Here is a 14,006-nt window from a genome sequence, read left to right on the forward strand (position 1 = left end):
GTATATGTTGTAGTCTTGTGCATATATGTCACCTACTAATTCTGATAATTTCTAAGAGTTAATTTCAAAACTGAACGCTACAGGCTACAAATCCACCCACATTTAAGTCAAGGTAAGGCTAATCCTTGCCCTAAGCAAGACAAGTGTTCCTCTTCTGGATGCACAGGGGAAAAACTGCAGGAAGTCATACGAGCAGTGCTGTACAAAGCTGCCAAAGCTGGTAAGAACCAGCTGGATCTGGAGACGGGGGAGGGAGGGAGGGAGGGAGGGAGGAAGGGCGTGTCCTGCCCAGCTGCTGGCACATGTGTCTGCAAGCTGTCCAGGCTGCTGACATCAATGGCAATACTGCAGCCCCAAGCTGACTGACTCACTGGCTAGCTAACTCAACCAAGGAAGTGAGGATTGTTGGTGGGCTCCCTCAATTCAGAGGTGGAATCCACTCACATTCAAATATACTGCCGAGCCTTGTAAGAGCTCAGCCCATGGACATAGGAGGAGATCACGCTGTCGGAAATGCCCTGAGTTTCCCTAAACTCTACTGAATGAGGCAATAGGAAGCCTTTCCACTAAAAGCCTTTGAACAATTCTAACCATGCAAAAAAGTTGATCAAATCTTATAAGGAAGCCTTAAGGCACTGTGGAGGACAGAAGGTAAGTTCACAGGAAACTCACAACCCTGGCACAAGAAGGATAAAGCTCATCTTTCACTCAAAAGCTTTCTGAACTTGTGAAATTTGATTAAATTAGCATTACTTAATAAAATCATCAGATGGATTCATGCCATTAGAATTAAAATATATGTGGTACACAATTCCAATTGTTCAAAAGAGGTAACAGAAAAATATACTTCTCCCTCACTAACCTCTAGCTTCCAAGTTCCAGCACCTCAGTACCCCTCCCAGGTGCTAACCATTGTTACCAAGTCCCTGTGTACTTCCAGAAAGAGTCTATGCTTGCACTCACAAATAGGTACAAATATTCTACACCCCACTCCAGCCCTCTTTATTTTTTACATTCTTCTTTGCAAATATGGTGGTACACTGCACACACTATTCTACACTTCGCCTTTTTCCATTTAAAAAACAGTTCTTGAGGTTAGCACACAAAGATCTGAGTCGCTCTTTTTGACAAGTTTATACTGTCCCAATGCATGGATATTCCATGACCAGTTCTCTCTTGCAGGGCACTTATGATGCATCCATTCTTTTGTTATTACAGATGCTACAAGGGATACTCGTACTTTCATCATGCAGCACATATGTGGGGCATGTATAGAAATACATGGAGGATGTACTGATAGAAGTGGAATGTCAGTGGTCAAGTGACAGTTACTTTGGTAGCTAACGCCAGATGGCCCTCCACAGCGCTGGGCTACCACACACCCATTAGCAGTGGATGATGTTCTTTTTCTGTGCTCCCTCACGACACAAGAATCTTCTGTGCTCCCTTACGACACAACACAAGGTCACACCTTTCCCTCTTTGCCAGTCAGGAGAGGTTAAAGATGTATCTCAGTGTAGGTTTCAAGTTGAATTTTTCTGTTTCGGAACAAGGTTAAAAATCTGTATACCTTTAAGAGCCTTCAGTATCTTCTTTTCTGTGAACTGTCTTTTTCACAGGCTGCCCATTTTTCTTTGGGGTTTTTGGTGTCTTAATTAATTTGTAACAGCTCTTCATTTTTAAAGGAAATTAACCCTATGTTGCAAACAACTTCTCCCAGTTATTTTTGTCCTTAGATTTGTATATGTTTTTTCTCATATAGTTATTGTTAAGTAGTTAATCTTTCTTGTATCGTTTCTGTATTTTGTGTCATTCTCAGAAGAGCCTTACCTACCATTGTAATTACAGAAACAAAACATTTCCCTCATTTTTTTCCTAGTGGTTTTTGGGTGTTAAGTCACTCTAATGATTGGTCATTCCAGCTTATCCCTGACTCAGCTCCACTGTGGAGAAATAAAAAATCCCCCTGTGATCATTTTTTCATAGGAAAATCATGAGTGACACAGCTGTCTCTCTTAAGGCAATAGTGAGGAATAAGAAGTTTAAATGTTGAAATTAACTGGTACATAATAAAACCTACTGCTATCTGTGAATCAATTCCTCACCAACAAGTGTACCTATCATTGGCACTTGGGCTATAACAGATCTACAGATGGTCTCACAAACACAGGGTGAGCAGCCAGGCCAAACCTGGAAGCTATCAAGCTTTATCCAGATATGTGTTTTGGCTTTAAAAAAAAATGAAAATATGACCTTCATCACTGGTAAATGATGACGAAACTAAGCTTCTTTTCACAATATTGATTCTGATTTCTTCCCCATGCACTTTCTGAGAAAGCCAGTAAGAGTGTGGATTCACAGGCTGGAAAATGTTACCAACTGATAGACTCAGCCTTTTCTGAATGTGGAGAAACATATCTAGGGAAAAAATAAAAGCCCACCTCAAATCCTCTATACAGCAGTTTCACATAATATTCATGTAGTATCTTCAATGTCTAGTACAGAACTCAAAAACCTACTGGGAGTGTGGCCCTGGCTGCCAGATATACCAGTTGGTTAGAACATCATCCCCACATGCAAAGTTGTAGGTTCAACCCCCGGTCAGGTCACATACAAGCAACAACCAATGAATGCATATAATAAGTGGAACAACAAGTTGATGTTTCTTTCTCTCTCTCTTTCTCTCTCTCTCCCTAAAAATCAATCAATAAATTTTTTTTAAAAATAGGTGTGCCATTAATGTTTACTAAATAGTGTTAAACCATCTCATCCTTAAAGACTACTTTAAAAAAAAAGACATGTGTATATATATGTGTTGAGGAGAGTATATTCATGTATATATTCAATACCCCAAGAATCTGTTTCCTAGACTTTTTTCTTCTTATAACTTGCATACCTCAAGTTTAACTATTATATTTCATTTATTTAATACTGCATATTTTCCCACATTTAAGCATCTCTGAAATAGGGATATATCTTCCAACTACAATTGGCAGTGTTTTTACTTATTTTTAAAAAATTGTTTTTAAAGAGAAAGGGAGGGAGAAAGAGAAGGAGAGAAACACCCTTTGGTTGCCTTCCCTAGGGTATGTGCCCTGACCTGGGACCAAACCCACAACCTAGCCATGTGCCCTAACCAAGACTCTAACAGACAATCTTGACGATGAGTCACACCACCTAGGGCTTTCTTAGTGGTACATATAATAATGGTACATTTTACAATTGACACGTCATTCAACAAAATACAGAAATATATTTTAATTCTACTACCTACCTATACCCCACAGGACCATGAACCTTGCTAGATAAGCACAGATGTTAGAGCCCCCTAATAATGTGTCTGGGACACAAAAGGTAACACAGCAAACTCTGCTTCCCTTTCTCCTTAATGTGTATTATTAAAAGTAGAGTGGTATTATTTGTTCTAGGGTCTAAAAAATAAGAATGTGAATTCAAATTGTAGCAGAAAGCTCACTGAGCCCCTACTATATGTCGAGTGCAAGACGAGGCATTTATACTCACTGTATCTAGTTTACACACACACACACTATCTTTGTATATAAACTCACTATCTCTAGTACTCACCAGATACTTTACAAAGCAACTGTGAAAAAACTGAGGCTTGAAGACATAATGGCACTTACTCAAGGTCATGAGACAGGGTAGTAAGAAGCTAGGAAAAGTCCTTGATAAGGGGAATAGGGAAACTGAGACAGACAGCTGAGCACAATGGCTGGGCATTTTACAGCCAGATACAAAAGGTCACCTCCCCAGAGATAACATCTAGGCCTCAGTTGTATTTCAGCTCCAGGCCCAGAAAAGCAGTAAAAGCCGATCAGCTACAATGATTAAGGACCCCCTGCCAAGGCAATAATCAGTGGAGACCACCACCCTGAGAAAGCACACCTGGAAAAGTGATGAATATTTTGTTGAAACCCTCCTCTGAGGCCTCCTCTAAGATGTCAGCTGCAAGAAAGAGATAAAAACTCAAGAAAAAGGACCCAGCACTCAGAGCTCTCCCTCTGGGGAGCAGCCCAGGCACCATTTCCTTCCGTCTCCTCTTCCCTCATAAGCACACATCTCCTAGACTCTAATGGATCTCAAGACATGCAGCCGGAGGAGAAATGGGCTGCTGCAGCTGGTCCCAGGCTGATTCCCTGAACCCATCCCCAAGATCCCCCTTTCTCTGACTTCCCAGTGAGTTAAGGCAGCCCAGCCCAGGCTCTCCTCTGTTGCTCCTTCTAATGCTAAGCCCTTCCTTGTTGCACTGTCCCCAGCTTTAATAAATGTATCCTCACAATGACCTGCACTCATGTTGTGAAATCCTTCCTACACAAGCCAAGAGCCCACACACTACAGCTGGTCTGGGCAGAACCGCTCTGTGCCAGGCGCCCTGTCCAGTACCAGTCACTCAGTGAGTGGCAAACACAAGATTCAAGCTGAATCCAGAGGACCAAAACCAAATCGTTTCATTTGTCAGTCCCTTCTATTAGTTCTTGGAGATTCAGAGTTCAAATTCCAGCACTTGATGTGAAGTAGCACCTTATTTCTACACTTTTAATATTGTAGAACAGTAAAAGATTTCTGAAAAGCTTGCTACTGAGCAAAACAAAACTAGGTTCAAAGTAAATTAGACATTCTTTGCAGAATCCAAGGTTTGAGAAGCCCTTAGTATGAAAAAGCACGTGGTTCTCCCCAGGCAGGAATGGGATGGGAAAGTCTAGGGGAAGATCAAAATATAGTCTTATAGAAATGGCAGTTCATTTTTTTAAAATGACTTTCAAATCAACAAATATATACCTGCTCTTGTTTTCTATGTATATTTTGGTGGACTGGGTACCCCTGCCTTCTGATGCTATCTTACATTTCCTTGTGCACACTTCTACCGTAACTTCTGCTTATGCCCCTGAATTGTAATTAATTGCACATGTGTCTCCATCTCAGCTCATGGACCATCAAAGTCAGGGGCCACCCTCCTTTACATACTACCAGGCATGTGGCTGGTGCTCGACAAAAGGCTGTTGACTAACTAAATGAACCTTAAAATATGATAATAAGTAGAAGGGCCTGAGTAAAATTAAAACCCTAAAGCTTTATTCAGAGACATTGCTTCTTTATGCACAGTGACCACCCGAAACACAAGCACCATTAAATGTACCTGGACCTAGTGTGGGTCAGCATCCTTTTATAATGTCTCCTCCCATCACCCCAGAAGTTCCCCAGAGCCTGAAGTCACACTCTACAAATTAAGTAACCTGACCTTAAATGACCCCATATGCTGTGGTAATGCACCAAGGGGTAAGGGGTGAATACATACATGTTTAGCCAATATCTTAAGGCCTTAGGACAGTAATCTCTATTTCTAAGAGATGACCAACTAGCAAAGTGAAGACAAAGACAAAATTTGAATAGCCAAAACACCAACAGTAAAATGTACAGCTGGCATTTGCCTCAACTCATCCTCACTATATTAAAATTCTGAAAATAGCTGGTCTCAGTCAGACCTTTGATAAGGACAGCTGCATCCTGCAGCTGGTAAGCAAAAAAAGCAGTGACTGTAGTTCCCTCTGTGGCAGAAGCAGTGGTTCTGTCCTCACCAAGAGAATGCCCAGTGCTCTTCTCATTGTTAAGAATCTCCCAGTTGATTATATAGAGCGAAGTGACCCAATCTGCAACAAAGAGTCTGTTGTAGTTGAGAGAGTGAGAGCGAGAGGAGAAGAGAGGAGAGAAGAGGAGAGGGAGAAAGAGAAAACGAAATGGTCCCCTGGGATGTAGCTCCATATGGTTTCTGGAAAGGATAAGATACCCTAAACAAGAATCAAATCATTCTACTACATACAAGTCAGCAACAACAACACTGGCTTCAGGTCCATTTGTTGTTAATTGTAGTGCAATTTTAATCTACTCAATCTTATAGAAGGACGGAAGGAGGGATAAAATAACCAACTCCATGTCCAAGCACATCAGTCCTTTACATTTGTGAATTTGTGGTCAAAGCAGACAGCTAGATAACATTTTATATTATCTTAAATTATTGTGACTTTTAAAAAATGTACATTAAATTCCTTTTTCTTCCCTTTTTCAAAATGAAATAAAGATATACTGGCATTGAAATCCCATTAAGCATCACTTTGGCACCTCCCTGTTTTATATACCAGATTAGCAAGCAATTACCTCATTTACTTCTGATAACCACTGGAACTCCCATTTTTAAACACAAAATTCAGAATCAATAAAAACACAAACAAGTCCACCCCCTTCAAGGGAGTGAGGGGTGGGAGAAGACGGCACCAATTAAGCCTATCTAAATATACAAAGTTTCTAAAGGAAAAGAAAAAAGCATAAAAGGAACCCTAGAAATTCAGCTGCTCGATTTTGTTGCCCTTTTTCTGACAGCACTGAGAGGACAGACCGTTATCTTTACACATACCACCACCTCTGTTTCTTCACTAGGGAAGACATCCCTGCAGGCGAGGAACATTCACGTGGGCAATAAGGGATAAATATTTACAATTAGCTGGGATTTCCAGTTCTTGGGCATCAAATCCAGAGAGGAACCCTTGGTGCTTAGCAGTCTAAGCAGTCTTAGAAGTAGGAGTCCCTCCCCAACCCACGCTAAGTAACCCTTAGTGCTCCGGATTTGAAGGATCTGTTACGTGTATGAGTTGGAGCTAGTTAGAAACATTCTTCCATCTCTCTTACCTCTAGAGCCTGGGAATAATTGCAGCTATTAACAGTATAGAGTCACTAAGTGCCGACTGTGGGTCATACCCACTCTCACCACAGCTCACAGGACAAGCACTTAATGGTGTTCCCATTTTCTCAGGAAAAAACTGAGGCAAAGAGGCCAAGTAATTTACCTTAACAGCCCCAAAGTGAGATGCTGCCAGGACAGGAATTTCGCTTGGCACACAATGCCACACTGATGTTCCATTTGTGGCCTTAATGGCTGATTAGTTGTACATCTAGTACTCCCCTCCTCCCACTCTGGTGCATTTACCCCCCTTAAGTCATACATGTGAGTTTCTTCCATTCAGCTGTGAACTACCTCGATGGCACTGACTTTGTCTTACTTACTCATCTTTGCATTGCCCAAAGTACCATTATAATATTGCACACATCATTTGTTAAGTAATATAGATTTAAAAATAATATCACATCATCTCCCTTGCTGTTCAGCAGTGGAAACATAAACCCAGACATGCAAGGACTGAAAGAAAATAACTGTCAAGCTTAAATCCTATTTTCCTTCTATCCTTCAAAGTCAAAGGGCAAATAATGCAATGTATTGATTTAGTGGGCATTTTCCAGACAAAGAAAAACAGTTTATTGCTGGAAACCTACAAGAAATATTCTTTATGCCAAAATGATCTGATAGAAGCTGAAATTGCAGGAAGAAATGAAGAACAGAAAATGTTTATCTACAAGTAAATCAACAGGAATCTCGATTACGTGAAACCACAGTAATTATGCCTCTGGGGGGGTTAAGAAAAGTGAAGTGTTAAAATTCATGACAACAAAAACCATAATGGAAGAGAAGACTAAACAGGACTAAAGTCTTCTGAGGCTATTGTATTGTTTGAAAACAGTAAAAAGTACCCATTTATAAAATGTCTCTCTTAATTGAATTGTGTATATTGGAATCTCCACGGTATTCACTAAGTGAAGGGTTAAGAATGTGTAACTAACAAGCTAACAGAAGAGAAAAAGTCAAATAATGAAAAATACTTGATTAAGCCAAAACAAGGCAAGAAATGAGATAGTCCTGACCAGTGTAGCTCAGTGGGTTGGGTGTCATCCCACAAAGCAAAAGGTCGCCAATTTGATTCCCAGTCAGGGCATATGCTTGAGTTGTGGGTTCAGTCCCAATGGGGGCACATACAAGAGGTAACCAATAGGTGTTTCTCACATCCATGTTTCTCTCTTTCTCCCTCCATTCCCTTCTCTCTAAAAGTAAATACATAAAAACCCTTTTTAAAAAGGAGAGAGGAAAAAGAGGGCAGACAGGACAAATACAAAACAAATAATAAGAGAGTAGATTTAAACCCAAATATACGAGTAATTACATTAAAAATGTAACCACACTGAAATTCCCTAATGACAAAAACTGTCAGATTAGATTTTTTTTAAAACTTAAATATATGCTACTTACAAAAGGCTTTCTTTGAATAAATCTACAGAAAAAATCAAAGTAAAAGGATAGAGGAAGAGATAAAGTTATATTAGGCTTTTGTTTCATTTTGATTTTTAAGAAGCTTTGGCCAAGTCCCAGTAACTTCCAACTACTGTCCCCTTTGCTTTACTGTTTTTTCCAAATGCTCATGCCCTGGAAGGAGAAAACAAATATAATTCTGGAAGGCCAGTGTTGAAAGAAGAAAGTACTGAAAATACAGCTCATACCTAAGATAAAGTAGATGAATGGATAAGCATGGTACATCCAGACAATGAAATAATAATATTCAGTGCTAAAAACAAATGAGCTATCAAGTCATGAAAAGATAAGGAAGGGACCATAAGTGAAAGAGGCCAGATTCCTGCTACAGGTCATTCTGAAAAAGGCAAAACTATAGAGACAATAAAGTGATCAGTGGTTGCCAGGGGTGCAGCAGGGGGACTGACACAGACAGAGCATAGAGGATTTTTTAGGGCAGTAAATTATAATTATAATTATAATGACAAATAGATGTCACTATACATTTGTCCAAACCCACAGAATATATAACACCAGGAGTAAACCCTGCAGTAAACTATGGACTTTGGATGATTATGATGTGCCACTGTAGGTTCATCCTTAGTAAAAGATATGCCACTCTGGTGAGTGATATTGATAATGGAGGCGGGTGTGCATGTGCAGGAGCTGGGGGTATTGTGTGAAATCTCTGCACCTCCCTCTCAATTTTGTTTTAAACCTAAAAATGCTCAAAAGAAAAAGTCTTAAAAAACACTCAAAGAACAGTACACCAAAAAAGTGAATTTTACTATGTAATTTTTTAAGTACAAAAAGATTTTTTTTAAAGAAAAGGTAAGACTCTGAATGTGTTTCTTATAAAATGGCTAATAGGCTACCACGGTTAATAATGGACCAGCTGTTCTTGATCAAGGTCACTGAAAAGCACACTGGGGCTAATCCTTTGAGTGGAACCTAACATGGGTACTCTCAGGCTCATGAATAGGAGGAAACATTAACCATTTTTAAACACACACAGTCATTTTTACACATTATGAGTCCATTAGCTCCTGGGGCAGTACCATAATACCCAAAGAATACAAATCCATCATAAGATGGTAGAAATCAGTCTCAATTATGCCCCCTACATTCTGATTCTCTTATTTGGCTCCACAAATCTCAGGGATAAACTATGAACATACAGTTACATATTGTGCAGTTGGTAAGATCTGGCAGCCAGGAATCCATGCTCGTTGGCTATTAATATAGAGTTCAAACTGGGTCCAGAATGTTGCTAGACAATGATGGGCAATTATTAAAGCATGGAATAGGAAGCTTAATATTGCCTTCTCAGCATCCATCATAACATGCAGGCTATACTATCACCTAAGAGAAAGCTCTAAGATGCTTTCATGCCACTGTTTTGTAGAAAATAAGTAATGAAATATAGATATTAGATTTTTTTTTATTAGAGGAGCTAGAGCAAGGAAAGAACTTAAAAGTATGACAGTCTGGCACTCAGAACTAAGTGTGTTTCTTATTCATTGACCCAGTGGTTTTTGTTATGAATCACTCTCCTCCATGGAGACTTCGGGTCCACTGTACCCAACACCTATGACAGGAGCTGAAATAAAGTAGTTGCTCAATAAACTTTTATGGAATTTCATGGAACCATCAGAGATACATAAAAAAGGCGTTTGTTATAGTCAATACAAAAAAAAAAAAACCCTACCCCAAACACTGGGCCCAAATTTTAAGTGATTCTGAGTGTACACAAAGAAATGAAATGGATTCATAGAAACCAAAAATCAAGTAAGTTTTAGTAAATTTTTGGCAATTCTGACCCAACATCACAAACTTCTTGCAGTCCAAATAAGGAAGAATTGATTGTCACATAAATCACTGCTCTCCTTAAATTCAAATGAGGATGGTAACTCTCTCAATTCAGCACAGTAAAACAAGCCCTACCTAGCTTTTCTCTTGTGCCCTTTTCAGCTGTCATTCTAAAACACATTTAAATCACATAACTAGTATTTTTATTATAGAAAATGATTTAAAGAGAAGACAATCACTTCTACATCCACCACCTAGATTTAATAACATATATGCATTTTCATTTTCCTATCTTTGTACTTCCCCATGCCTACATTTGCTTTTTCTAATGAGAAATACAAACTGCAGTTCAGTAACCCTCTTTACCCTTAACGATACATCATAGTCATCTTCCCACCTTTTTAAATATTGCGCTTAACCAATCCTAACATGGCATCCATCACGTTTTATTCATTCCTGTAGGCATCATCAAGGAGGTCTAGTGACTTATTCTCGTGTCTAAAGATCCTTCTTCAAGTCTGCTGCTTGCCCTGCCAGTCCTTTCCTTAAAGCCAAGGCTCCAAGGAAGCACAGTAGTATCTGCCTCTGGACTCCTTCCATGTGAACCTCAGCCATGTTAATTGGGCATGAAACATCTACCTCTCCTTTCACCAAATCCAGCTACTTGAAGCCTCGTTTTGCTTGTGAGCCACATATATTGAGACTGTTCCTCAGAAATTCACAAGACACTGTTTGTGCCTTTGAATGTTTACTACTACATCTATTAGGAAATGTTTTTCTCTGAAATTCCTTATTTGAAAGAAGTTAAAAATATGCCAGGAGCTTTAAAGACTGCCTTCAGAGTCAATTAGCACCTATAAATTTTTATTTAGTCACTTACATAAAAGATCCACATGAACTATTTGCTTTAATAGGCGAAGACACACTACAGTGTCGATATGAAAAGTTAAAGCATTTGGAGTTCTTAAATATTTAACACATAAAATCAAGTCCCTTGAGATACAAAATCTGATGCAGAAAAATAGTGACTTCGAGTTAATTCACCAGCTCTTTCAGGTAACGAGTTTGGGCTGTGAGAAAATAACACGGGCAGAATGGCTTTTGACATTTTTAGTGGGTTTAATCAAATCTCAGTGGCAGAATCTTTTTTTTTTTAACTTTGGGAATATATTCCACAACTTTAATCAAAGACTTTGAGAAATATAAATCAATATCCAAATTTACACTAATTCATGGCCTTTCGGGGAGCACATTCTGATTAGGAAAGGCTAAGTAAAATGAATTACATCATGATTATAACTACCATTTGCAGAACACTTGCAATGCATCAGGGATTTTATATGCTTCACTTCTAGTCATAATTCACCCTACAAAGTCAGCTTACAAATAACAGAAGCAGAGAAAGCTAAAGTCACTTACCTTTGGTCACCCAGCTAGTAAGTGGCAGAGCCAGGATTCAAATCCAGTGCCTTTTGGCTCCACAGCCAGGGCTCACTGACCACAGACTATAAATAAATCACACTCCCAGGACCCCTCCGTTCCCATTTGATATGGGGATTGAACAAGCCCAAGGAGGAGGCTGAATCCTGTTACTAACTGCTGCCAGAACCACAGGCATGTTCAGAAGATAAGACAGGGGCCTCCTAAGCCACATCACAGAAAACAGCCTCTGGGGGAGAGAGGGTCTAGGAAAAAGTCTTCCTTTTTATTCAGGGAGACAGATCAGATTGCACAGTCTGATGTCAGAATCTCCCCCCAAAACAATGATTCTTATCATACATTAGAATCACTTAGAGAGCTTTGAAAAATACTGATTCCTAGTTCCTCCGTGGAAATTCTGACCCGACTGGTCTACAGTGGGGCCAAGTACCAGAATTTTTAAAAAAGATGTCTAGATTCTTATGAACACCCACGGAGAATGAATGCCTTTGAAGGTGTGTGTGTGTATGTGCACATACATGTGAGTATACCTAAACACCTAACATCAGTTATATTTCCTTATTACATATACCCGGCAAAATCTAAAGCACAGGAACCAAAACATCTGTAGGAAATACAGAAGACCCGGAGTACCGTACCTGGGTCGTATCCTCCATCAGTCCACGAATCTTCTCCACCACATCGTTGCGCCGGTGCTGGCGAAGGGCGCTAATTAACTGCGCGAGACTGGCCTCGGGGCCCCGAATAGTCCAGTGCTGCAGAGCTGCATAGGCCCGCTCGTGGTCCGCGGTATACCCATTGGAGAAAGCAGCCACCTCCCTCTCACTGGCATTGCACAGAAACTGATAGATATCCTTCCACTGGCTTCCCACTTGGGCTGCCACAAGCTTCAGAATGTCAATACCTGCTCCAGAAACAAAATAAAAATAACAATAAATAAATACATACATACATACATACATACATACACACAAACATGTGAGGGAAGGTCTTTATATAAGTCCCCTCTGTTATAACGAACTAAAAGCAGTATACTTATTATTTCACCTCAAAGGAATGCATTGCTTCCTACAAGCACTTGGCGCATCCTGGGGACTAGTTAAGCACCCTCCTGCAAATTTCAGTTCTTGAATGTGAAACCAGAAGTAGGAGCAATCTTGAAAGTATAAAATAAATAAGTCATGCAGATGTGCCGTATAATAAATTACCCTTAAAAGATGTTTTGAAAGCCAAACTCAAACAAAGTCATCAGAGTGATTCCTTTGTTGCTGCTAAAAAAAAACTAGAACCAAATAAAATCAGAGTCTCCCAGACTAAAAAAGTGGTGACTTCAAGAAATGTAAAAAAAGATAAGGCACAGATTTAAACTGCAGTGGAGTTATCCAGCCCTGTCTGGGGTAAGGGCGTCCAGGTTCTGGCGAGGGCATCCATGCTGTCAGCTGACAACGCACCCAGCTGTTCAAGCCCAATGGAGGTGTTCCTAAGAACTCCTGACTTCTTGTGCTCTAATTTATGCTCAAGAAGCAATTTTCTGATCTATTTAAGTTGACATGCAATTATAATGAAGACAACAGTCAAAATGACTTATAATAACAACAGCTATTATCTTCTAGGCATTAAGACACTAGCTCACTGAATAGCTTGATAAAGCATTAACATTCCATTTGCTCAGGTGAGAAAAAAACTCTTAGAAAAAAAGTTTTACAATTTGCTCAATGTTACAAAGGATAGGTAGGTTGAGTACTGAGCCCAATTTCTGAAAAATGTTATATATTGTCATTCTGGTTTATCAGTCATTTAGAAACTCAATCAGTGTCAATCTACAGTCCTTAAATTTGATGAACACAGGTGAAATGCCAACATTGAATCTTGGAATCTGCAAATTCAGGATAGGCATGTGGCGCCAACCCTCTGCGAGGTACAGCTTTCCCTCAGCAGCATGCTTGGGTATCTTCATCTTCACAGAATCTTCTCCCCTCAATTACATAATGGCTTTGCCCAAATTTATACATAGAGTGTGCCTGTAACCGCAAAATAGGACTCTGGTAGTTTAACATGGTGAGTTCTCTGAGTAGGTGAGTTCTAGGAGTCAATACCATGTCTTCCAATGGGGCCATACTTACATGCCCTGACACGAGAGTTATTACAGTTAACAATGCCTTAAAAAACACTTGCTACTCATAAAAATGGGGCCATGTTCCCAAATGAACCTTAGTGAGGAAAGGAAAAGAGGAGAATAAAAAGCTTCCTGTTGTGGTTAATTGACTTTTTCAATTAATTAGAGGTTAACCAAGGAAAAAACAACTTTTTGCTCCTATCAGGTTTTTTTTGGGGGGGGGGGTATTTATAAATTTAGCTATCAATTTTTGCTCAATAGCAATATAAGTTCCAGAAATTTCTCTGAAAATGTAGGACTTTGTGATTCCTCAATATAAATCCTTACTCTGCCCATGCAATCCCATTGAGGCAGATGATGTAAAAGGTTGCATACACACCCTGAAACAACCCCCTAAAAATGGTTTTGAAACAGAAGTTCTTAGTAGAGGCTGCTTGTCAACTGTAAAAG

At 39.6% G+C, this 14,006-nt stretch overlaps 1 protein-coding gene across 1 annotated transcript in view; it reads right to left on the reverse strand.

Annotated features, from left to right (window-relative positions):
- The window catches only part of TNFRSF21 (TNF receptor superfamily member 21), a 63,359-nt gene that overhangs the window by 9,484 nt on the left and 39,869 nt on the right, over positions 1–14,006 (reverse strand). Inside the window, exon 4 of the mRNA XM_045842765.1 lies at positions 12,079–12,344. Coding sequence (XP_045698721.1) covers positions 12,079–12,344 — 266 coding nt within the window. The remainder of the gene's footprint in view (positions 1–12,078; positions 12,345–14,006) is intronic.

Source organism: Phyllostomus hastatus, unplaced genomic scaffold (genome assembly GCF_019186645.2).
Source record: "Phyllostomus hastatus isolate PE091 unplaced genomic scaffold, TTU_PhHast_1.1 phas_contig_40, whole genome shotgun sequence".
In the NCBI taxonomy this organism is placed as follows: Eukaryota; Metazoa; Chordata; class Mammalia; order Chiroptera; family Phyllostomidae; genus Phyllostomus; species Phyllostomus hastatus.